This window comes from Passer domesticus, chromosome 2 (assembly GCF_036417665.1).
Source record: "Passer domesticus isolate bPasDom1 chromosome 2, bPasDom1.hap1, whole genome shotgun sequence".
NCBI lineage: Eukaryota > Metazoa > Chordata > Aves > Passeriformes > Passeridae > Passer > Passer domesticus.
Window position 1 is genome coordinate 9,277,003 of NC_087475.1, and position 26,326 is coordinate 9,303,328.

The 26,326-nt window shown below is 47.0% G+C and overlaps 1 protein-coding gene and 1 long non-coding RNA gene across 4 annotated transcripts in view; one reads left to right on the forward strand and one right to left on the reverse strand.

The window, feature by feature from the left end:
- LANCL3 (LanC like family member 3) overlaps nt 1-7,237 on the reverse strand; it is a 30,825-nt gene extending 23,588 nt beyond the window's left edge. Inside the window, exon 1 of the mRNA XM_064407362.1 lies at nt 6,597-7,237. Coding sequence (XP_064263432.1) covers nt 6,597-7,142 — 546 coding nt within the window. The 5' untranslated portion in view covers nt 7,143-7,237. The remainder of the gene's footprint in view (nt 1-6,596) is intronic.
- LOC135293337 (uncharacterized) lies at nt 6,772-26,319 on the forward strand. 3 transcript variants are annotated; one of them, XR_010355416.1, is made up of 5 exons: nt 6,772-6,896; nt 18,318-18,368; nt 21,477-21,635; nt 22,616-23,569; nt 26,106-26,319. It is a non-coding gene; the product is annotated as an uncharacterized LOC135293337 (long non-coding RNA). The 3 variants fall into 3 exon arrangements; XR_010355415.1 differs by lacking the exon at nt 26,106-26,319 and having other exon boundaries at nt 22,616-25,566; XR_010355417.1 differs by lacking the exons at nt 21,477-21,635; nt 26,106-26,319 and having other exon boundaries at nt 22,616-25,566.
- The last annotated feature ends 7 nt before the right edge of the window (nt 26,320-26,326 follow it).

A 26,326-nucleotide genomic window follows, 5' to 3' on the forward strand; every position in this document is an offset into this window, starting at 1 on the left:
CTTCCTTTCTGCTGTGTCATCCAGTGCTACCTGTGAGTTAACACAGTTCACTGTGGCTTTTGGTCCTGTGCAATAACCAGGAGGGGGAAACATCAATGTCAAATATTGCTACCTCTAGAAGCACAGCATGGCAATAAAATTCTTTTGGTGTACACATAAAACACAACACACAAAAATCTGAAAATCCAGATTTAAGGACCCTGTGCCACCAAAGTGACCTCAAGGAAATAAAGCTGTGAAAAAAAGCAGCTCCCAGCCAGCCCTGCACCCTCTGCCACAGAGATGCCCTGCTCCTCTGCTTCAGACACCGATGGCTCCAGGTGCTCCCAGAGGTGCAGTCCCCAGACACACTGCACGGGTCCAGGGAAATGGCCAGCACCTCCCCACAAGCATGCCCTCATTGCAGCTCCTGTGTTTTACCCTGCAGCTCCCACCCTCAGGGCAGAGGCAGCCCTGCAGAGGGCAGGGACACTGCCTGGGACACCTCTGCTCCCAAAGAGCAGCACAAATTCCAAAGGGTGACCTCTGAGCTCTCCATGGGGATCATGAGCAAGGTGACTGAACCGACAAAGTTTAAGAGTTAAATGCTGGCATATGAAATTTAAAGGAGTCAGGAGAAGGATGGAGAAGTAGAGATCAATTCTGGATACAAGAGATGCATCACATAAATATATTTCCTATTCTTTTTTTGTTGTTGTTAAAATCTCTTATTATAACATCAGTATTACTTCTTGGGCTGCTTTTTCAGCAGAAAGGTGCTGTTGCATAGGCAAATGTTCTTCCAACAGCATAAAGAGGTACAGAGATGCAGCACTGCTTTTGCACAGAACTGTCTTTTTAATACCACTCTTCAGCTCTAAGCGGTTGAAATCTGTATTTCTGCAGCAGAATACATAACTTATGTCACTAAACTTGTGTCAATCAAACCTCCAATTCCAGCAGGATCCAGTCTGTATTACAGTGCTTTTTTGCTGGCTGGTAAACAGTGCACTTGAAATTCAACATTTTGAACCTCGTTTTCTACTTTGACTCTACAGCTGAATATTCAGGGTCCACTGCATTGAACGGAATTCAGCCATTATCAAAATGTCCCCATCTCCCAGTCTGAAGGCTGTTAAAACAAAAAGGTTTTGCATTGCCTTGCTGAAGAGAAACAGGAAAATTCTGAATGTATACCCAAATTATTTTAGATTTCTTTAAAAAAATCCAGATTCAAATAATTCCCTTTGTTTTACTGTTTACTTTAGAAAAAGCTGGTTTTTAAATTCTGGTTTAAATTAATCCATTTAAGTAAACTAATGCAAAATTCATCCCCTGTGTGTAATTTTGAAAACCATGGCTAGGAGACTGTACATTTAAAAGAAGCCGGCGAGGATGAAAAGATTTTATCTTTACTGTTAACTCATTTTAATCCTTTGGCAAAAAAAGAGATCCTGGCTGTGTAGCGGCCTGTGTGAAATGAAATAATGAAATCAGCACAGTCCCAGCTAGCACCATGATATGTGACATTTAAAACACCACAACGTTTCACACAAACTGGCAAATTCTTCCACGGAGAGAAAGGATTTTAATGGCCACAGAGGAGGAATGAAATCTCACCTCAAAGGCCAACCCTCCCTTTCAGGCACAGGTGAGAATTAAAGCCTGACATGGGGATTCTGCACTACAGCACTTGGAGGAACATCAGTTTTGTGGTATTTTGCAGAACTCCCTTTGAAGATCTTTAATTTGTATGTCCTTCAGAAACCCTATGTCCAGCATTAATACACCCCACATTAAAGAGTTGCAAATGAACATGTTCTAGGCAGGTCTCAGGAAGATTCTTTCTCTCACACTTTCCATTTTTTCCTAAGAGATTGAAGAAAAAGAAAAAAGTGGAGCAAAGTAGCCTACAAGAGTCTTTAAACACTCACTGGCTGTCTGGAGGAAAGGCTCTAAGGAACCAAAAACATCACCTAGAATAGTCTGAGGAGCTGAAAGAAAATAGTTGTCATTCATTTGTATGTTCTCTCCCAGAATATTACAAAATACACACTAGCTGGATCCACACATTGCACATCTATCCATTCCACTGCCTCTTAAAATACTGCCTGACATTTCCATACTCTGGCACCCAGACCCCAGACATCCCACAGCAGAGCTATTCCTGCTTTCCACACACCAGGTGACTCATTCAGCTTGGTTTGCAGTCTCCTGAGGTGCAGGACAAAAGAGGCTCTGGTGATAGATGGCAGCCAGGATAGAAATGGTTTTCACCATTCACCATTTGCACTCAAGGAGGTCCTGCTAGAAAAACCCTGGCCCTTTCTGGGCAGTCCCTGACAGAATATCGGAATTATTTACACTCTGACAGGATAACACCCCTGGAAACACACACCAATTGTGACCTAGCACTGGCTGGAAAAGGAAACTGAGATGTCCCTGTGCCACAGAGACAGGAACCACTGTGGCACTGGAGAGCTCTACAGGCTCACAAGGCTCCCCAGTGCCTCGGTCCCTGAGGAAACAGGGCCACATTGCTGCCACAGTGTGCTAGTTCACCTTGTCACCCCTGCAACCACAGCAAGGGTCTCTCATGGGGTCTTGGGGTTCCTTCTGGTTGAGATGATCCCGAGGTGTGTTGTAAGTCTCTTTTCCCCAACCCAGCTGTCGAAGAACAGATCAGGAGTCTTCAGCTCGCGTTCTCAAGTTTGTTTACTATTTTTAATCTAAAACATTTTCTGTCTGGCCTGTCGAGATCTGTCCTGCAGGTCAGTCTGAGGCACACTGCCCTCCCACGGAGCTGGTGTTGTCTTTTATACTACAAACTACGTATTCGATATTTACAGTTATTTTCCAATACCTATCACCTATGTTAGACAGTGACTTTCTATTCTAAACCAATCCCAAAGTGCCACCATCACCAGCACTTTGGGACTGGTTTAGAATAGAAAGAAGATGGAGGCTAGGAAGAAGAAGGAAGAGGGACAGGACAACGCCTAAATCCCTCCATCTTGTCCCCCTGGACCTCCATAGTAAAATTCTTCAAAATTACACCTTTCACACTGTGGCAACTACTGTTATGCTACTTAAACTTTTGTGACTTGTAATTCTTCATATAAAGCTGGTAATTTGCTCCATGGGTTGAGATCGAATTCCTAGGTGTCTTTGGCTTCCTGCCAGGGTCTTGAGCCATCCAGGGCATCCAGAGAGATATCCTGGGTTCTGACAACAGGGTCCCCAAAGCCTTTTGAAAGCAGGGTCTGCAATGAAACCACAGCCCCAGGCTGTGCCAAATGCTGCCCAGGGCACCACTGCTGTCTGTGCTGCTGCTGCAACCCCGAGCCAGTGGAAGTCAGTGGAGCCCATCCACAGATCAGTTATTAAAAGATAACCCAAGCTGTGCTAAAAGGCAGCAACATCTTTAGCAGATGGTAATACAAGGAGCCACTTGAACTTCTGTACCTTTCCCATCATCTGACAGTTACATTGCCAGAAGGGAGTGCATCGACCCAGGCACACCATGCTCCATCAACCACGAAATGGGACTGAAGCGTCACGGAGAAAAATTGAGGAGAGGATAAGATATCATCCAAACAGAGGGATGGGACCACCATTTTAATGGGGTCTTACTGCTGTTTGCCCGAGCAAACAGAGAGGGAGTGAAGGTAATTAAAAGCAGGACTGACAGATTTCCCCAAAGACACACAATGAACCAACACTACAAGCATTAGGAAAAGATGTACTTAAGAGAGAATAAAACAATTTTTCCCCCCTGAATGGTGAAAACACAGCAGTTAAGGACAGCTAAAATACATGCACCTTATACAAACAACACACTGTTTTTGCCAAAACAATATTTTAACTATCTCTGTCTGGGAAGCACTGACTGCAATATAATGGAAATTAAAGAAGGGATGAAAATAAACATCTTTCCTAATGCACAGTGCATCATGAAAGTCAAATCCTGTTAAGCCTTGACTGTTGAAGTAATCCTTACTCATGCAAAAAATCCCAATTAATTAATCAGGGAAAAATGCTGTATTAGCCTAAAAATCTGAAAACTAGCTGAATGCAAATGACTTCTGCACATGAGGTCAGCGTTATCCAACAGACGGGATCCTTCAGGACAGTCCATTAACTTCATGAAGAACATGTGGAGCTTAAAGACACCAGGACTCTTTAGCAAAACACTAAAGTATTGGGGCACAGCAGCTGAGATAAATGTGTGTCTGCTGAAATAAACCTGTCACCTTCCTTCCCTGCTCAGATTAAACAAAAAACAAATACAAGACATAAACTATAAAATTCCCTCAAAAGGCTTTTTTCAAGGACAAGTGATTTCTTGTATGTAGGTCATCATTTGACTCCTTCAGAGGAAAAAACCATGCAAGCAGCAGCGGCTGTGTTTCAACATAAGGAATGTATTTCACTTTGTGCTGGAAATATTTGCAGTGTCCTCAAAAAAAAGGGAAAAAAAAGGAAAAAAGAACGTGGGTAACAAGCAAACATGCTGCAATGAGCCATGTGAGGCTGTGCACAATCAAATTACAGGAGGTAGCATTTTCCAGCGGTTCGAATCACAAGATATTGCTTCTATTCTGGGATGTACCTGGCTTACAGTTTGACCTTGGGTAATAAATGACATGCACTCTCTCTGGGCATCCCTTTCTTCATTTGTAAAAAGATGCAAGGTTTGGTCTGGCAATGTACTAATTAAAATAATTCTGTACTAGGCTGGGAATATTTATCGAAGGAAATTTTGCTCAAGCTTGATTACATACAGACTAGGAATCATAATTCTCACAAAGAAGCAAAATATTTCAGTTGCAAGTTTTTAAAATATTTGTTAACATTTTACAAAATAATTTGATTTTATTAATAATTAGTGGTGTGCTTTGTTTCTTGCACTATGCATTAAAAATTACAATATATTTGACAGAAGAAATAATACTATAAAAGGACATTAGCTCATCAATGAAAACATCAGCAAGAGGGTCACAGGATATGTTTTACTGGCAAAACAGCAATTAACCCACCTGCTAAATCATTTCCACAGTAAGTGCACACCTGTGCTTATCTGTGGGGATGTGTCACTCTTTACAGCTGCCTTCAGTACAATTTTTCACCAAGCAAGCAAACAGAGGAGAGCTCTCCCACTGCTCACGCTGCCTGTGAGAGGTGCCTGCACCCACTCTCCCAACTGTTCAGCAATTGCTCTCAGGGATGTAAGGCAAATGGAAATTGCATTAAATAAAGCAGTGGAGTGCAGGGTGCCACCTCCTTCTGCTGGAATGTCACAGCACCATCATAAGCACTGACATGGGTGCTGGACACACTCCCCCAGTGCAAACTGAACCAGGAGGGATGGCTTCTTTCTCCATGACAAACCATCCCTTCAGGCAGGCACTGCTGCACAAGGGATTGTGACGTGTCTACAAAAGTTTCCTGTCATGGAAAAGACTACCAAATGAAAAATTTGGTTATGTTATGGTTACAAATAGCATAACCATGTTTACGGTTATGATTGTCAGACAATCGTGTCAAAGAAACAAGAGACTTGGTATGCTACTTGAAATGTTTAGTGTGGTTAGGAATTCTAGTTCAAGGCAATCACAGTATTTAACATTCTTCCTGGCTTCTCTGGATACCCTGGAGCCTCCTGAGACCTCCATTAAGTGAATCTCCTCAGACTCCAATTGCAGTGACTGGTATTGGATGGGGCAGAGCCACTAGTTTTACATCATTTATTTACTTATAAATAAATCTTGCTTCCTCTCCTGGGAGGGAAGAAAGCCAGAAGCATATGAACTTGCAAATCAGTGATTAACACGGGAAACACAGATTGGACCCGACAAGAGGACAGGGGAAAAAAAAACCTACCAACTGCCTGCTCAGATACCACACTGACCACTTAGTAACAATCAGCACAGCAAAGACAATCAGTTGCAATAATTATTATGCCATAATCAGTGGAAGCTCTTAAATGTCAGTTGAATTGTACTGACAATGACAACGTCCTGGGGTAAAGTCCCGACTACTGAAACCAACACTGTGTTTAACCATAACCACATCTCACTCTCCAAGCAAAAACTCCCTGCTCTCATTCATGAAAAGCACCAAAATACACGGCCAGATCTCCGAAAGTCTGTATGCTGGATTTGTGAGACTATATGGCTTTGAAGATGTGGCTCCTTGCTTCTTGCTTACAAATTACACCACAGAACCGCTTAGTCTACAGGGTTCCTCGCTCTGTTGTACTCAACGCTATTTCTTTTCTCACCCACTTCATTTTACGGAAACACTCTTAAAAAGCCCGGGGTGGCTTCTGCTAACTAATTCACCATCCTGTACCAACAGCGGATGCTCGCGGCGTGCCGCGGGACGCAGCGCTCCGCTCCACAGCCGGGACCCCATCCCGCTCCCTCCGGCCAAAGCCGCATCTTCTCCCTTCGGGGAGCAGCGCTGAAGAGAACAGCTCCCAGAGAACAGCTCCCCGGCGGCTCTGAAGCTGTACCCCGAAAGCGCAAGCCGCAGCCAGCCGCGGCACCGCCGCATTCCCCTCCAGCACCGAGGGCACCGTCCCGGCCCGGCACGGCGCGGACAGCCGCCCTTACCTCCATGCCCAGCCGCTGCTTCAGCACCAGCGCGGCGCACAGGTACCCGGCGCGGCCCACGAACAGCTCGTCCGAGCCGCACTCGAGGAAGGAGAGCGGGGCGCAGACCTCGCTCAGCTCCCTGAACTTGCCCAGCGGCCGCGCGTACTCGGGCAGCCCCAGGGCGCGGTAGACCAGCGCGGCCACCGCGTACACCCCGGCGCCGCCCAGCAGGAAGGCGGCGCGGGTGTCGGCGTCGGCCTCGCCGCATCCCTCCTGGTAGCGCAGGCAGGCGTCCACGACGCGGCGGGCGGCCCGCAGGTACGAGTCCCGCGACGGCGCGAACAGCGGGCACTGCGCGACGTGGTACAGCATGTAGGCCACGCCGGCCACGCCGCCGTACAGCCCGCCCGGGCAGCCGCGGGGGCCGCCCAGGGGCGGCAGCTCCCGCAGGATGCGCTCGATGGTGGCCGTCACCAGCGGCACCGCCGCCTCCCTGTCCGGCGCCGCCGCGGGGCTGCCCGGGTAGTCATCGAAGCGGTTGGCGAAGCAGCGCTGGCTCTCCATCCCCCGCCGGCGCGGCCGCTCTGCGCAGCGGGGAGCGGCGGGCGGGAGCTGCCGGCCGAGGGGGCGGAGGGAGCGCGGGGGAGGCGGGCGGGGAGGCAGCGAGAGGCGGGCAAGGGGCGCTCCCGCCGCTGCCGGACGGGGCGGGCGAGGCGCTGCCGCCGAGGCGGGGGCGATGCCGGCGGGAGCGATGGGCGCTGCCGGTCCGGAGCCCCGGCGGAGCCGGTCCGGGTCCGGCACAGCGCGTTCCGTGCCCGCCCGGCGCCCCCCGCCCGCCGCCGCCCCACCTGCGCTCGGGAGCGCTGCTCGGCGGCCGCCCGGGGCGGCTGTGGCCGGCCCGGGTCTCCGGAGCTCCGGGATGAGACACGCGGGGGATGACCCGGGTCTGGTGTCCTGCTTGTCCTGCCGTGGGGCTTTTCCTTCACGCAGGGAAGCTGGTGCATCACCTCTGTCCGACCCGGCTGTGCATCCCCGAGGAAAAGGGGTTAATTGGTGTGCTGGAGAGATCCAGGGGCTGGGAGGGTGGCCGGAGAGCTGCTGAGTTGATCCTGGCTGTGGAACGGGATGGGGGGGATGCTGCAGCCGAAGCTGAAGGATGGAGCCAAACCCAAACGAGGGCAGCCCGAGGCCAATTTACATGGGAAGCTAAGCAAGTCGCCAGCAGACCAGTGGTGGCACCAAGCCATCTTTGGCCCCTTTCCTTCATGCATGAGCCAAGCAGAGCTTAGGAGGAACAGAAAATTTAGGTCAGTGAATAGATTCCAGTTGAAATAAAGAAAAGAAAAAAAAAAAAGGAAAATCTTGAAGTAGAGATTAAGAGCAACTCTTTCATTATTAAAGTACACAGTTGTCACTTCTACCCTGGATGATTTGAACTTCTGCACCATAAGTGAATTTATCATCAAAGACCTGTAACATGGGCACCTGGTAATTTCTGGTACTTTCTCTGGACATGCAGCCTCAGTAATTGAGGACTTTCCCAAAGAGAGGTGGAAGGTGCAGCTTGCTGGAGGCTCCAGGCAGTAACCAGCAGCTGGCACAGCAGTAACAAGCATCAGAGCTCTGTCCTTTCGATGTTGAAAGACTTTCTGTGAAGTTGCGGCTGGCTTCTCTCAGCTTTGTGCTGGTTACTTGTTTCAGCCAAATTCCTTTAACCCTGTGCAGCTCCTCGCTTGCACTTTCACACATTGTTTTTGATTCAACTGATTTGTCCTTTCTCTTTCCTTCTTGTTTATGTGGTTTATGATCTGCTCAGAGCTATTTGCTTTCACCCCCTGATTTTGGTTTCTTCACTTCAGTGCCATGTTTCTGTTCCAGATACCCCACATACGTTCCAAATCCCTCACATTGCAAATGCCTTGCAAATGCCATTTGCAGGCCATTTGCACATTTTGAATTTCAGCATTGAAAATGTGGAAATGCTCTGCAAATGGCTAGGACATCTCATTTGTTTGTTATTTTCTGTCATAAACTGGCTTCTGTTGATGCCCATTGATAGGGCTGACACTGTAGCTAAAAGATTTTCCAGCAGAATTTCTGTTGGTTCTAGACAAGTGTATTCCCTAAATGCTTTTTTAAGTTAAAATTTGGGAGTTTTATTTTTAATTCTGACATAATTTATTTGACATTTTGGGGATGCTTGCTTCATCTATTCAGTCTTCTTTTCAAATTAAAAAGAGAACCTCAGCAAAGGGAACTGGATCTCTGCCAGTTTCAGCAGCAAAGGATTTAAGAATAATACAGATTTTGTAAGAAAATTAGCTGAATTAGAAACATTTTTCTACGTAAGAGTCAAAAAGGAATCAGTAATGACATACCAAGAAGGAACACCTTCTGTGCTCTGGGAGGCTTCTGTTGAAATAAAGAGAGCTTAGCAAAGGCCACAGAGCACTCGAGCAAGAAATGAGGATGACACTTTCTGCTGTACTTCTTTTGCATGAGTATTAAACCACCAAAGCCAAAGGGAGAGATGCATTGAAAAAACACATCCTTCTTGTAGCTGCAAACCCCCCAAATCTTAAACTGCTGGTGTACCAAAGTTTCATGCTTTCAGGTTGTGCTCTGTATCTTTTTCTCTCAAAAAAGCACAAGTGCAGTCCTAATACAACTGGAGGAGAAGTTGGGCTGATTCTCAGGTGTAGTGCATCTGTTTCTCACCAGATAATTTGAGATTTTCCTTCCTCTTCAGAGCAAAACTGGTGTGAGCTTGACAAAAAATGTGAATTCCTCTTTCACTCCTCTGCATTTCTGCATCTCCTTGGTTTGTTTGCTTTGGGCATGCTGTGCCTCCTCTTTGCTCTATAAATCTGATGCCACAAGCCAAAGACCAGGAAAAAAAGTGTGGATTGTACAAGGAGGCGGGAGCTGAAGCCTTGAAGCTGTTTGTTCTGTATTAGTAAATCCACCATTCTAGAACACATATTCTGGATATTTTCTTGCTGTACGTATTGATAAAATTTCTAATCATAGAATAAATAGGCTTGGGAGGAACTTTAGATCTAGTTCAACCCTTGCTCAAAGTGGCACCTATTGGTGTACTCGTTCATGTATGCTGGTTCATTTCTACTTCTTTATTTACAGATTCCCTTGAGGAATCCAGGTGCCTGGTATTTCCAAGAGAACAGTCTGTATTCATTTGTTGTGTAGGGACTGGAGGCATCTCCAAACAAGTGTTTAATGGATTGATCTGTCATTTGTCTTTTATACTTTTTACTGACGTACCAGTTTGGTATGCCTTCAGGACTTTGGGATATCCATGTGGCTGCAGTTTTGTTCTCACCCAGTATTCCACACCCCTCCTGAGCTGAAGGTGAACACTGGGCTCCATGCACAACACTTGAGCTTCAGCAACAGAGTTGTATTAAATAGTGTGAACACATCAGCAGGGTTGTGCTACAGGCTTTTCAAGGCTGGTTTGAGCAAACCTGCAGCGGTGGCTGACCTCAAAGGAAAACCCGGCTGGCTGTGGCCAGTATCACCGGCAGCACTGGGGCGCACTCCTGTGCCCACGCGAGGTTGGGAGAGCGCCTAAGGCTTCGCAGCCTTGTAGTGACGAGGATTTCCAGATGAGGAGCAGAGACTGCAATCCACAGGAAGGAACGAGACGGACTCCAGCTGTGTCACAGTCCGGTTTATTCCAGGGAAGACACGAGCCAAAGACCAAGAGCTGCGCCTGGCAGCGCCTTTTGAAGGGTAGCCAACAACCAATCAGGGATTCAGGGGGGCGTAACAAACCTTGAACTGACAACTAAACTAACCAATGGGGGTGGAAATAGGGAGTGTCTCTGGCCCCTGAGCCAATCACCCGATGGCCTGACTGGAAGATTCTAGAAAGTGGGACTTGGCCACCGAGTGATAGACAGGGGATGAGGGAGGGATTTATGTGGATACATAGCTAAACTGGGAGGGGTATGGGATGACAGACAGGGTAACAAACAGAGAAAGGGAGGGAACGCTCCAGGACTAGACCAAGTATGAACCCGGGGGTGCGGGGAGCAAACCAACGCGCCCCAACATTTCCCCCTTTTTTGTTTAAAACAAAACGAAAGGAAAAGAGGAACTAGGACAATTCAAAAACTGTCCTCCGAGTAGCTGTCAAAACCGGGGTAGTCCATCACTTGTGCAGTTTCAAAGCCCTCTTCGCCAAACATCCTTTCCTCTTCCATCACCGCTCGGTTGACCTCTACCGGGGACGTTAACTTCAACAAAAGTCTTTTCAAAATCTTCCAGATAATAGATACAGCAACCAAAACCAACAATATAACGAACAAAATTAAGACAACGGTTTTCAGGACAGATGAAACCCATCCCGACAACCCCCATCCTGCGAACATGTTCCCCAACCAATCTGAAGAATCCTCTTTTATTTGTTCTATCATTTCTTTCATTTTGTCAATCGAGATCCGGACGTCCTCGGCCTTGGATGACAGATTCATGCAACAGAGCCCCTCGAACTCGTCACAACGATGGTCGTGGAGCAGCAATAGAAAATCTATTGCTGCTCGGTTTTGTAACGTTGCCTGCCTTGTTATCTCCTCGTCTGCTAAGAGGTCACTGAGCGCGGTTGATGTAAGATTGGCTTGCTTAGCAACCCAGCACTCCAGGTGGCCTAATTCACCTAGGGCTTGGGCAACGGCCACCCAGGGAAGGAAGGTGATCCATGCTACCTCCTCTGGCTTACCCCAATGCACAATTTCTTCGTCGCAAGTGTTATCCAAATTAGCTAAATCTCTCTTTGTCCGATTGGAATTTGCTGCGACCTTTATTTTCTGCCAATCAGTAATTTGACTTTTGCTGGGTGTAAACAGCGTCAACCGGCCAATGGTGCACGGACCTCCGAGAAGGCGAGAGGGGATGCCTTGCCAAGCTCGGTTTCCACAAATCAAAAACAAACCACTGGGAAGGGACTTGGGTTTATCATCGGAGGTGGTGGGGATGGTAATTTGGAACAGGGAAGAACACCAATTCCCGGCGGTGTGATTTGATGATATGATTGGTGTATATGAGTTATTATCCTGACCCGGGAATGGGAAAAACTGAAAACAAAAATGGGCTGTGGAGGAACCGAGCAACGTAAATTCAGGTGGTTCGGACTTGGATTGATTTAAACGATTGGAAAACTTCCTCCAGGCGATATTAGGGTAGAGATTGGAGGGGCGATTGATTTTATTGTTAAATAAGGGTTCAAAAGAGGTATGAAGGGAGGCGGGCAACTCATCTGGAGGAGTTGGGATCCCCACAAGGCAGGTGGACAAGGGGTCTGCTGCAGCTGCGGTGGTCAGGCAGATGCTGTCTTGGCCGAGGGCGCCGGCGAGGGTTCTCCAGACGTTATTTTTGGGTTGGGGAACAACCCATGGTTGAGATGACGGCAGCACGACACACAAAACGACAATGGTTGCGATGTTAACGAGCGGCAGGATGGATTTTGCTCGGGTGGTCATGGTATGAGCTCTGCAATAGAACATATAAAGGGATTAAGAAATATAATTAAAGGGGAAGGTCTAGCTCTGGGAGAAGATCAAGATCATTAATAAAAGGCTTCCATTTTCTCCGCCAGCATGCCTCCTCAACCTGTTGTGCAACACTCACCGCTGAAGTCCTCTTTGGGACAAACGGCCGGACCCATTTGGATGGCACCCATTTCAAGCCTGAAGGGGTGGAGACGCATGCGTATCCCCTCCCCCAGGTTACTAAATCAAATGGGCCGTCCGTCTTCCAGGTCTCAGGGTCTCTCACCATAACAGGCGGTCTGGCTCGCAGTTGCAGCGTCTCGTTCTGTCCAAAGTGCCTTACTATCGGTGGATTTAAGTTGTTAAATGAGCAATTCAAAAAATTGATGGTATAAAGTGCCCTGGCAAGGCGGATCTGTGGAGGATCCATCTTCATCGCCGAATGTTGTTGACTCAAGACTCTTTTTAGGCTCTGATGGGTCCTTTCCGCCATGGCTTGGCCTGTCGGGGAATGGGGGATGCCAGTTTTGTGTTCAATTCCCCATTGCTGCAGGAAGCTTCGCAACTCCCTGGACTTATACGCAGGGCCGTTATCTGTTTTTATACACTTTGGGATGCCCAGTACGGAAAAAGCCAATAGCAGGTGTTTCTTAACATCATTGGCCTTCTCCCCTGTGTGGGCAGAGGCATAAACTGCATTGGAAAAGGTATCAACGGAGACATGAACGAATGAGAGCCGTCCAAACTCTGGGACATGTGTTACATCCATCTGCCACATTTCGCAACTCCTAACACGATAAATTTAAATGGTAATTCTGGGATGTAACGATGAGCCTGGCGCTCGGAAATGGACGCCTGAATTTTTTCCAATGCAGCTCGTGCCTCTGGGGTGAGGGTCCTAGGAGAACTTAGCTCCTCTCCCCCTTTCAATAAATTGAAAAGGGGGGCCAGGTCTTCAGTGGAGATTCCCAGCCAAGGTCTTACCCAATTCAAAGCTCCACACAGCTGCTGAACATCAGACAGAGTCCGAATGTGAGGCCGAATGGAGATTTTTTGGGGCACAATCGTGCGTCTGCCAATTTCAAGGCCAAGGTACTTCCAGGGCGGCATCCGTTGAATTTTCTCTTGTTGCAGCTCAAACCCTGCAGCAACCAATGAATTGATTGTCAGGTCAAGCGCATGGGTAAGCACGTCCTCGGTCGGAGCACAGACTAAAATGTCATCCATATAATGATGGATGATCGCCTCCGTCGCCACTGCACGTACTGGGGACAGCAAGGAAGAGACGTACCACTGGCAGATGACAGGACTATTTTTCATCCCTTGCGGGAGAACTCGCCAGTGGTATCTCTTCCTTGGGGCTTCCCGGTTTAAGGTGGGAACCGAGAAGGCAAAACGTGGGGCATCGTCCGGGTGCAAGGGAATTTGAAAAAAGCAATCTTTGATGTCAATGATGGCCAGATGGTAATTTTGAGGGAGCATTGCAGGGGACGGCATCCCTGGTTGAAGAGACCCCATATCCTCGATGACATTATTAATTTGTCGAAGGTCGTGGAGGAGCCGCCATTTCTCTTTATTAGGTTTTTTAATGACGAACACCGGTGAGTTCCATGGTGACGTGGTCTCAACCAGGTGTCCCTTTTGCAGCTGCTCCTCCACGAGCTCCTGGAGCGCCTTCAATTTTTTGTTGGAAAGCGGCCACTGCTCTACCCAAACAGGAACATCCGTCTTCCAATTTAACTTTTGAGTAGGGCGCTCCTCAGTGGCCGCTGTCCGAAAAACCTGGGGAGCCGATGGAAGATCAATTTTGGCTCCCCACTGGGCAAGGAGGTCTCTTCCCCACAGGGGTTCCGCGTAGTCTAAAACGAACGGGCGGATAGATGCCAATTGCCCGTCGGGCCCCATAATTTGCACAATGCTCTTCGATTGCTTGGCCAATTGCACCCCTCCAACACCCTGGATTCTTCCAGCCACGTCCTGCAATTCCCACTGTGACGGCCATTCCCTTGCGGGAATGATCGTCACGTCTGCCCCAGTATCTAAAAGCCCATTCAAGGTGGTAAACTCTCCCTCTTTCTGCAGGTGACACGTGAGTCTCGGCTTGTCCCTGGATAAGACCTGGGACCAGGCCACAACAGGTGTCAAAGTGTCCTGAAATGTATCTGAGGTGTTAGAAAAGCCCAACTCAGGAACAGGGATCGCTTGTGCTATCACCTGCCCTTTTGGCAGAAAGATGGGAGGGCGCGTGCAGTAGAGTGCAACGGAAAATTGATGTAAATCAGATGACAAAAGACCAGGCAAGATTGTGATGTGCTCTGGTGTGTGTTTTGTGTCTCCGACGACAACGTACTTACTCTTGATCCGCCACCAGGTACCTGGCACGTTCGGGCAGACCGAGACGTCTCTAAAGTCGGAGTCCTTGATGTAAAGGGAGTCCGTCAACTGCAGCCTGTATGGTGAGAAATTTGAGAAAGTTGTTAAGACTGGGCGTGTTAAAAATGGTGACATACCAATTGATGCATTATAGGTCAAGTCCGATGAGTGTTGCGAAACAAGCAGGCTTGGCTGGGAAGCCTGGTGGAAGGCTTCTTCTCTCCCTCCCCCCCTGCAAGATGGAGAAACGCCTGCCCTATTTATTTCATGGCGCGGGGAGGAGGCGCGCTCACAAGTTAGTTTTTTGGCTGCTGATTGGCTCCCTGAGGCCTCTGATGATTCCTAAAGCTGATAAACTCTCGCCTCAAGGGGCAATCAGGCATCCAATGTCCAGGTTGATGGCACAGATGACACGGCGCGTCCGTGCCGGGCGGTGGTCTGCGGACGGGACGCGGCGTACGAGGGTGAACAGGGGCAACAGCGACTTGAACCTCCCCAGGTCCAGCGGCGGCGACACGACGTGCAGGCGCTCGGGAACACTGATTAGGCTCCTCCGGGAGAACGGCCACCTTCCTCTCGCATACTTCAATCATCTGGGAAAGCTCTGGCGGCGGCTCGAGGGGAAGGCTGAGAATGGCGGCCTTACACGCGGAATTAGCATTCGCGGCCGCTAGCTCGGCTAGAATTCCATCCCGGGTCGCCTCGTCTCTGACCTGCATGTCAATTGCTTTGCGCAGACGTTCAACAAACAACAAAAAAGGTTCATTATCTGATTGAACGATTTTAGAATAGGGTATTAAAGGAGCAGTAGGAGATCTTAAACTAAAGAACGCTTTCTGCGCCGCCAATGTGGTAGCCTTCAATGCCTCCGAAGGGATGTACCAGGCCTGGTAATTCCCGTCGGCCCAAGCCCCCACTCCACTAAGGTGATCAGTTGTTAAGATTCCCCCTTCCGAGTCTACAACGGTACCTTGATTGTCCCACAATGATGGTAGAGACTTAGAAATTTCTCTCTTCCATTTGGATTCCCAAACTACAAACTCAGTGGGATTCAAAAGACATGAGAAAATTCGCCGCAGATCGGCAGGGATAACTACAGCATCAGTGAGCGTGGCCTTTAAGATTCCCCGAAAAAATTCGCTGTCTCGAGTGTAATCTTTCTGGGCCTTGCATAGTTCTTTAATTGTGGAGTTTGGGAAAGGGGTCCACTGGGCCTGGGTCCTCCCCTCCGCCCCCGGATGGTAGACAACTGGGGCCGCAGAGAGCGTAGGCAGCGGCTCTGGGTCCCGACTCCCAGCCCCCCTCCCGGCACTCGATGGACCGTGGGAACCGGAAGGGGTACCGTGGGAACCGGAAACTGGGGAGGAAGAGGAGGGACCGAGGATGGGGGCGGGGACTGGTGGTATTGTCCTCGCCTTGGAGGCGTAGTACCTGGGAGGAGCTGGTCGAGGAGGAGGAGTCGCAGAGGGAGGAGCAATGGGAAGAGACAAGGGCGGAGCGGAAGGAGAAGGGGATGACATAAAGGAGGAGGGGTCAGATTGATTGAAAGGATTATGGGGAGAGAGAAAAGGATTGTGGGAAGAAGAAGTTTTGGCGGGAAAAGCCATGTGGCCTCCGCCATTTTGTGATTCACCGGCGCCATCTTGCGCCAGTGAATCCTCAGAGGGTGAAGGAGAAGGGGGAGGACAGAACCGAACCGAACGTTTTGAACCGCGGAGAACGCGAACCGGGGAAAAGGGAGGGTTGGATAAATCCCGAGGAGTCTGGCCAGGACTCCTCCGGCGGGGGGATTGGGCATTCTGAAGAGAGCCAGGGAGGTGGTATGAACCCTGCGCGGTGCTGTCGCGGGCTGCCCTCTTCAGAATCCCGGACTTAGGGGTAGAGGGTAAGGAATGAGGGGTAGGGTAGGGAGAACCACACGAACTGGGGACTGAACAACTTGTGGTCGGCTGCTGTTCCAACCCCTTCTGAGCCCTCAAGAGGTCCCGAATTTGAGAGCACAAAAATGTGACCTTTAGCATCCTAGAATCCCCCGAACGGCACATACTTTCCGCTTTCAAACAGACATGGGACCAAAACACGTAATTAACAATCTGTTCGGGGGTGGTGGCAGGGAACTGGGAGAGCAGCCAAGCAACTAAATTTTTTATTTCCTTTTTACTAACATTTTCAAACCCCCCAACGACAAGAATCCCTTGAACTTTAAGAACAAGTCTCTTTTGGGTTGTGGAGACCTTGGCACCCATCTTAAGATGTTACAACCACAACCCAAACCACCCAACCTCGGAGGGAAAAAGGAACAAAGAAAGGGGACCACCAACCGAACCCCGTCGCTGGACACCACCAGCTGGTGAAAATGACCTGCAGGATTTGACAAGGAGGACGGACGAAACCGTCAACAGAAAAGCAACAGAAATTTAAGAAGACGGGGGTGAAAGAAGGGCGAGAACTCACACTCGGTGGCTAATCCGGGAAAGGGTCCGAGGAGGGTGGATCCTGCGGCGGGACCGACTCCTGGGGTGCGAGGAGCTGCCGATCCCAATCCTCGGGGAGCGCCACCCACTAAAACGGGGTCTGCTCACCCAGAGGTAGCTTGACGGCCAGTGAGGTATAAGTCCAAATCCAACGGAGCGTGTCCTGGGATCTGGAAACCTCGTCCGTGGGTTCCGGCGATGTTCCCGGCCTGCCCCACGTTGGGCGCCAAACTGCAGCGGTGGCTGACCTCAAAGGAAAACCCGGCTGGCTGTGGCCAGTATCACCGGCAGCACTGGGGCGCACTCCTGTGCCCACGCGAGGTTGGGAGAGCGCCTAAGGCTTCGCAGCCTTGTAGTGACGAGGATTTCCAGATGAGGAGCAGAGACTGCAATCCACAGGAAGGAACGAGACGGACTCCAGCTGTGTCACAGTCCGGTTTATTCCAGGGAAGACACGAGCCAAAGACCAAGAGCTGCGCCTGGCAGCGCCTTTTGAAGGGTAGCCAACAACCAATCAGGGATTCAGGGGGGCGTAACAAACCTTGAACTGACAACTAAACTAACCAATGGGGGTGGAAATAGGGAGTGTCTCTGGCCCCTGAGCCAATCACCCGATGGCCTGACTGGAAGATTCTAGAAAGTGGGACTTGGCCACCGAGTGATAGACAGGGGATGAGGGAGGGATTTATGTGGATACATAGCTAAACTGGGAGGGGTATGGGATGACAGACAGGGTAACAAACAGAGAAAGGGAGGGAACGCTCCAGGACTAGACCAAGTATGAACCCGGGGGTGCGGGGAGCAAACCAACGCGCCCCAACACAAACCTGTTATTAAATCCAAACTCAGTTCCTAGCCTACCTATCAGTATCAGCCCTTGGTTCTTTACTGCCCAGTGCTGCTCTTCCCTCTCTTGAGAGTTTTGATGCTACAGGTCAGCTTTGCAGTTAGCTCCTTTCCTGCCTGGATGGCTTTGTCCCTGGAATCTACACTCCTATCCAAGAGACTCTGGGTTTACAGCCCAGCCCTGCAGTCAGTTCACTTTTAATGGGTAGCTGGCTCTGGGGCATTTGGCAGAAAGGAATGAATTAGGCTGAGCTGTTTCATGCCCACATCAGAAAAAAAGTATTTATATTTCCAGTATTCTCTACTGAGGGTTCTTTGTGGGGGAAAGAAGGGTGGGGGCTGGATGAAATTATCACTGCACTGCACAGACCATGCTAGTAGTCAATATTTGGAGTAGTCTGACCAGTAGTCATGCAGTGGAGGCAGCCCCAAGGGCTTCATAGCATTGTTATTTGGGAGCCAAAATGTCCCAGCAGTTTCTGGTTGTTTCAATATATTCTGGTTTCCTACCATAAGTTTTTTTTTTTATTTCTCAGGTTGAGCTGCCCTGTTCTGTATGGACTCCACTTACAAAGCTACACCAAAAGGTTTTGTGGTTCTTGTTCCGTAATGATCATTTGGCAGTGATATGAACACCTGTTTTGAAAATGAAATGTTCTTGGCATTGCACAACAGAATCTCTTTTCCTGAGTCACCCTTTTCTCCTGTAACTTGTTGATAATACAAATACAATTTCTGCATAACCTAGGTTTTGGTGCATGCATTGCCATTTCATCACAGTGATAATTACACATCAGAAGAATACAGGGCTGCACTGAATTACCTTTTGCTTCAGGAGCCCACTGAATTTTTGTCCACTACTCAGATTGATAAAATTTGGGAATTTAGCAGGAGTTTAATTTCTTTGAGATTCTCTGTCTTAATTACCAAATATGGTAGAAATTGGCCAACATGAGAAATTATATGATAGAGGGAAATGCTGAATAGGTACCTGGACAGTCATACATGTGTCTTCCTTAAGAGAGAAGACTAGAGGTTTTTGGGGTTTGTTTGTTGTTTTGTGGCAACTTAGAGATTTTTGTAACAAAATAATAAAAGCATGGGTAGATGTACCCATTGCTTACAGAATTGGTTTTTATTACAAAATGTCAAATTTTCCATTTGGTGAGGTAGGATGATTTTGGTAAGGATTTCAGCTTAGGTAGAAACATACCAGCTGTTGCAGAATCTCTGAAGAGAATATTGTATTTTTCAGTATCTTTATGTAGAACTACCTGTGATGAGTGAATCACTCTTCAGCTGTTCACAAATGCCAGGGCTTTCTGCAGAGCAGGAAGTTTGAAATTCAGAGTTTTGGATAAGCTGGTAAAACTCTAACTTTAAAAGAGCAGTACCTTGATCCTATCTGGAACTTTTTTCCATAGGCTTTGTTATCCCTGGTTTTCCTTCCCTTGCCTTGAGCGTGTTCAGATAAACAGGAGGGTAGAACTTTTCTCAGACATGTCACAATTAACAGTTTCTTTGTCCAGCAGATTATCCCATTTTTTAATGTTCAAAGTGATTTCTACTGAACACAAGTACTCTTGTCTGCTTGGAGAGCAGTCATTCATTTGCAGTTCTCTGCATGGCTCTGGCATTGTCTCATTGAGTAAGGAAGCAAAGAATCCCACTGGGCACTCTACTGTTGATATTTAAACCAAATACTTCTTTTTGTCTCATTAATTAGTCTGTCAGTACAAAATATATTGTAAATTCTAAATTTCCTTAAGTGCATCTTTTCTACAATAGGTGTCAGTGTGATAGCCAAGATTTTAATTGTAACATTTTTGTCACAACCGGAATTTGGAAACATTTCAAAGTACAGGAACAAAAATCAATATCGGAAGTCAACTAGTACATTTTGCTATTGCCTTGGTGTTAGCTGATCTCAATAATTGCTGTGATGGAAATAATGGACTTGTATTAACAAACCATGCTTCTACTTGCCAGGGCAGGGACCTCACCAGGAGGAGTCCCTGCCTGGTGATGAAGGGAGCTGGGAACAGTGACTGGGCCTTGGGCACAGTCACAGGCACTGGGGAATGATGCAAATTGCTGGGATTTCAGGCTGTAACACTGAGTGTGATAAGACAATGTCATGGAGGCTTATGTACAACTAATGATGGTAATGATAATAATGGTTTTATGTCCTTGAGGAAAGCTAGCTCCTGCAGAAAGAAGTTATCCTTTAACAGTATGCTAAGGAAGTTAGATACATGATAATGAAAATGGAAGATTTCCAACTTCCGAATCATCAAAACTAGTGCAGCATTTGACCTTCTTTAAAATTTCCATCTTGGCCATGCTTTGACCAAGTCTGGGTCTCTCAGTCTGACATATTTTATAGTGCCTTGTGATAATGGTGTGTGTTACACACACACACACAAATACAACATTGCCATAAACAAAACCTCTCCCAAGTGTTTTGATGTTTGCTTGATTGTTTGTTTTGGTGGGGTGGGTTTTTTTTTTGTTTGATTAGGGGTTTCAAAACTGTACGACAAGGCTGGATTTACAAAAATGAAAATTTAATATGAGACTTTTCCTGAGAACCTTCTAGCCCAGCTCTTTCCAGTTTTCCCTAAGAGGTAAGCAGCCTAGGTTAGGGAACACAGAGTCATGCAAATTCACACAGGTCCAGCTTTGTGCACCTGAGAGCAGCCTGGCTTGGATGCTTTTAGAAATCTGCAGAATACTGACTGCTCTCCATGGGGTGCTGATGCATTATCACATAGAGCTGTAAACCTAGGAAAGTATAAAATAACCTGACCTTGGGTGTATAGTTCTTGTCCACTCAAAGAATGAAACAGTTGGCTTAACTAACATTGAAAATGAATGAGGTTGATACTCAAGATACTGCAGTCTCCTTGAGAATTTTTTTAAATTGACACATTTTAAAGCTCAATTCACTATACAGGATGACAGAATGGCTGAGGTTGGAAGTGGTCCAGCCTCACTGTGGTCCAAGTCCCCTCCCTTCTCCAGCAGGTCACTTTGGGTGAGTTGCCCAGAACTGTGTCTGGGTGGCTTTGGAATATCTGAGCACAGAGACTCCACGACATCCCTGGACAACCTGTGACAGTCCTCAGATACCCTCACAGGAAAAAAGTGTTTCCTGATGTTCAGACAGAGCTGTTTCAGTTTGTGCCTTTTGCTTTTTATGCTGTCACTGGGCACTACTTAGAAAATCCTGGCTCTTCCTGTTTGCACTTTCCCTCCAGGTGTTCCTCTGCACTGATGAGGTCCCTCCCTGAGTCTTCTCTTCTCCAGGCCTAGCAGTCACTGATCTCTCAGCCTTTCCTTTTGGGAGAGGTGTTTCAGGCCCTTAAAAATCACAGTCACCCTTTGCTGGACTCTCTCCAGTAGCTCCATCTCTGTCCTGTCCTGGGGAGCCCAGAACTAGACACGGTGCTCAAGTACAATTCTTGTTCTACTTAAGTTTGACAATCCGTATGAGTTTGCTTGGTTTTTATGTAAATGTTGCAGCTGCACTGAAAATAGGTCTCAGAAGAGGAAATAATTAAGGAGGTCAGAGTTTATTCTTAATAATCCTGAAACAATGCATGGAATGCTTCTCTTTAAATACAGTGATAATATTTTCTTGGGAAAGTGCCAAGAACATTTCAAAATCAATTTCTGTTCACATTCATTTACAGCTCTTGCACTTACTGCACCGTCTGTCTTCATTTCACTGCTCTGCACTACTCTGATGGGATGCATAGAGCTCTGCTAAACTGTGCTAAAGATCCATCTGTAGAAGTTTATGCTATTTTGCTTGTTAAGCATCCAAGAGGGAGGTAACAGAAGTATTAAAGGTACTGTACTTTGATTTGGGGTTTTTTAGTAGGAGCAGGTTTTATGGGTATTTTCAAGTTATAAATTAATATAATGTGAAGTGTTATTATTGGACTTGGAACAAAAAATATTTTGCTTTGTTTTTGCACCCTCAAGTGTGTAAGCTACGATAGAGGAAATATTTGCATCTAGGATTTATCTTGCATGTGTGAATAGTCCCTCACTGCTCTCAGTACTGTTCACAATATCACGATCTAAGTTTGTTTCAGAACACTGTTACGCATTTTTGTTTTTCTATTGTTTGGTTTTCAAACAGCTTTCCTAAAAAAAATAGAGGCAGAGGATATATAAAAAATAATTCACAGCTTCATGAATAGTACAGGACAACATTCTAGTTGGTAAGGCAAAATGTTAAGGTACTAAGATATATATTTGGATGGGATATTACAAAATTATGCTCTGATTCAGTAAACCATATGGGTCAGAATTATTGCTTACAGACTTGATATAAAAAGTTCATGCTTGAGTGGATCAGACCAATACTGCTCTGGAACAAGACTCCCCCCTTCCAGCTTTCTGTAAGTTGAGATTTCTCTGAAGTAAGCAGAATTAAGACTGTTTAAAGGGCATTTTAAGCCATTTAAGGCTTCACAAAATGATACTAGTGAGTGGCTGGAAAAACCCACTGTATTTCCTTTACAAGCACGGTTATTAAAACTTCTCTGTGTAAGGCAGATTATTCAAATTCTTTAATGATGAAAAAGGCAATGTAGATAAAGGAAATTATATGTACATGATATTTATATACAAACTTACATTTATATATATATATATGTACGTATGTATAAGCTCAAATTTGAAAACAAAACTTGTGATAAGTCTGAAAATAATTTTAAAATGGAGCCCTTCCATTCTTTAATTATTACTTTAATTATTGCATCTCATTAAAAACATATGAATCCAGTTATGCATACTTATTTAGTGCTTGGTTTTCTTGCAGGTTTCCACCACACTGTTTGTAAAGCCAGCCCTTCAAGTGCCACAGCATTGTTTTCATCATTTCTGCAAAGAAGAGGCTCAACAGTACTTTTTAGAATCACAACTAGTTGAAAAGGGTTTACCTGCTTTTGCTGCCTTCTCTTGCTGCTCTGTTCCCCTGTGTCAGAGCCAAATTATGAAGCAAAGCCATCAGCTCTCCAAGCCAGGCTCTGATACAGAATTGGATGAGAAGCCTCTCCTCCGAAAGGGGTGCTGGGCTCAGTCAATAGTCACTGCAGTAGAAGCTTTGTGCTTGGAGTGCAGCTGCTGATGCTGGCAGGGCTGGACTGGTGCCTCTCTGGATGCCCCACATTTGGGTGTTTGTTATTCACTGCACAGTGACTTCACAGATGTCAGTGTTTGTTACCTGCTGGGGAAAAATTAAACCTCCGCATGTTGGCCTGTGTACAGACTGTTCCCTCTCTTTAATGTCACTTCCCTTCCAGCTCACGCTGGCTCTGAGACTCCAAGGCCCTGTTGGGGTACTCAATGACATGTTCCTATACCCACCTTTGGGTTTAGGCATTGTTGTGCTCAGGAGATGGAGTCAGTTTTCAAATATTTCTCCTGATTAGAACAACCCCATCTCAGCAGGCGATCAGCTGGATGTTTTCAGTGACTCCCATTTGCATTAAGGTCCTGAACTCCTGTTTACATCAAGGTCCTGTTCTTGCATAATGTTTCCTGGAGCTGTGTCTGGATCAGCCTTGACTGTCAGTCCAGTTGCTTTTCACTGCTTGGGTAGTTAAAAAAGATGGGAAAAGTAGTATATCTGACCTTATTATGCACAGGAATTTTCCGCTGGCATTCTCCCCACTCTCACTGGAGAAAGGGAGAGAGAGGACGTTCTTCAAGTCCTTTATGGCCCCATGATGACCTCTTCCTAAAACAGAACCTAAGTAACCTCTGGAACAAGGTAATGAACCTCCTACTCTTGCAGCCCCACATCCCTGGCACACACATCCTGGAGAGCATGGACACTCCTCGGTGGCAGGCTGGAAGTGGGCTGGGAAAGGAGCTCTGTGGAACTCGAGCAACATTTTGCTGCTGACATTGTATGTCCTTGGATCCCTGTTCTTCATCCTATGGCCCACAGAGGTGACTGTTAAACATGTGAGGTTGGGACAGATTATTACCTGTGTTTGTAATATTATTAGTTATTTTTTTGTAGGTCCCGCTTTAATTCTTGGCTGAAAATGAAAGTTTCTGAAAATCCATCTCTGGATTAAAGGTGACTTGCCAGGTGCAATTTTTTCCATCACTAAAACTTCTCCCTGACTTGCTTTTTTAGACATTTACCCTCTTAGGTGCTTGCCTTGCAGGCCCAGAAAGCTCAGGTTTTTCTTCTCCCAAAGAGTTCCAAGCAGAGGATGAGCAGGCACTCTGATCACAGGGCAGAAGGGGTGGGACAGGGGCCAGGAAAATGTGCTGTGAGTGCCACTGCCTCAATTAGTTTATTTTCTTATCCCTTGTTGTGTAGGGTGGAAGAATAAGGGATGGCAGCTGGAGCAGCTGGCAGTTTCTGGGAGTAGGTTGCATCTGGAAAGAAGGAAGACATGGTAAAGCATGGCAGACAAAAGACATGTAGCCACGGGCAGGGGCAATGTGACATGAGCCAAGTGTATCTGTGGCACACTCAGTGTGTGACATTTGACAGGTCTTTCACATCAGAGGCACAAGGATCGTGTGTAGTTTTGGAGCCTATCCCTTAGGGCAGCATAAGCAGGATAAAGACTTAAAATTGAGCCCTGTTTAAAAAAAAAAAATTCAGAAGATGCTTCCTTCTTCCAGCACTTTTTCCTCTGTGTAAGTTGGGGTTTTATGATTTTAGGAATTAGTAATATCCCTTTCAGCACGTGACATAACTGAGATAAGAATTCATAAACGCATTTGGAACAAACAAGTCCATGTTACTGAAAATAAGATCAGTTATGTGATTAAAATGAACGCAATCAAATTTGAAACTTGAGGCGCTGCAGCTAAACAAACATATCTCTAATCAGCAAATTATGTCCTTCCAAGGAACACCATAATTTCAAAATGGAGAGACTACATTAAAACTGTCTTCTTTAGCGAGGGAATGACGATGCAGCAATATTTACATCGCCGGTTAAAGGGGATCCGCGGGGATTTTCCCGATCCAGCGGCGCCCGGCGCGCCTCGGCTCCGGTACAAGGGCGACCCCTCGCGGTCAGACCCCGCCATGGCCGTGCGCTTCCTCCAGGAACCTGGAAAATCCTCGGGGAAAACCCGGGGACAGCCCGGCTGCTCCCTCGGGAATTGGAAGATTTCTACTATTGGCCTCAGGGACTTAGAGAACTGGGGAAGGGAAGAGACAAGGCAACAGGGAAAGAAAAAGCAACAAAAATGGGGGAAAAAAGATGATTTACATATCATATTTTATGCTTCTCTTTGACATTTGCACACACAAGCAGTTTCTTATCAATTTTACAAGTTCACAGAATCAAAGAATCGTTAGGGTTAGAAGGGACCTCTGGAAATCACCCAGTCCAATCCTCCTGCCCAAAGCTGTGTGACACAGGAACATATTCAGGTGGGTTTTGAATGTCCCCTGAGAGGAAGACTCCATGACCATCCTGGGCAGCCTGTTTCAGCTTTGACATAAACTTCTTTCTCATGTTGAGGTAGAACCCCTTATGTTTTAGTTTATGACCATTGCTCCTATTTCTGTCACTGGGCCACTATAAAGAGTCTGGCACATCCTCTTGGCACTGCCTTTGTGGTATTTATATGCATTGATGAGATCCCCTTTCAGTCTTCTCCTCTGCAGACGGAACATGCCCAGCTCCTACAGTTTATCCTCACAAGAAAGGTGCTCCAGGCCCCTCCTCATCACTGTGGTCTCTGCTGGGCAATCTCCAATAGCTCCTTGTCTCTCCTGTATCAGGGAGCCCAGACCTGCCCACAGCACTCCAGGTGTGGCCTCTGCAGGGCTGAGCAGAGGGAAAGGATCCCCTCCCTATCCTGCTGCCCACACTCTTCCCAGTGCACCCCAGGATCCCATTGGCTCTCCTGGCTGCAGGCACACACTGGCAGCTCATGGTCAATTTGTCACCCACCAAGACTTGCTGGTCCTTCTCTGCAGAGCTGTTCTCCAGCAGGTCAGCCCCCAACCTGTGCTGGTTCTTGGGGCTGTTCCTCCCCAGGTGCAGGACCCTACACTTGTCCTTGTTGAACCTCATTAAGTTTCTCTCTGCTCCACTCTCCAGCCTATCAAGGTCTCACAGAATGTCTGTACAGCCTTCAGGTGGATTGGCCAGCTCCCTCCACTTCTGAATTGTCAGTAAACTTGCTTAGGGGGGCATTCAATCTCTTCACCCAGTGTTCTCTGTTATTCTTTCCTTTGAAGCATCTTTATTAAAATACCAATGATGTTATAGGGTAGTGACACTCTCCCAGAATTAAAAATGCATATTGTATTTTGTTTACAGGCTGACATGTGGAATGCTGTCATATAAACCCTGGATATCTTGAAATTTTCTGTGTTTAATGGGGATAGGAGTGAAAATGCTTTTCATTTTATTGTGCAGCTTACATGTACAGTAGTGCACAGGGAACTGGAATGCCTTCTTTCAGGACTGACATCCATTAAAATAACCACGTGACCATACTCAGGTCCCTTGAACCATGAAATATAAAAGTTTAATAAATA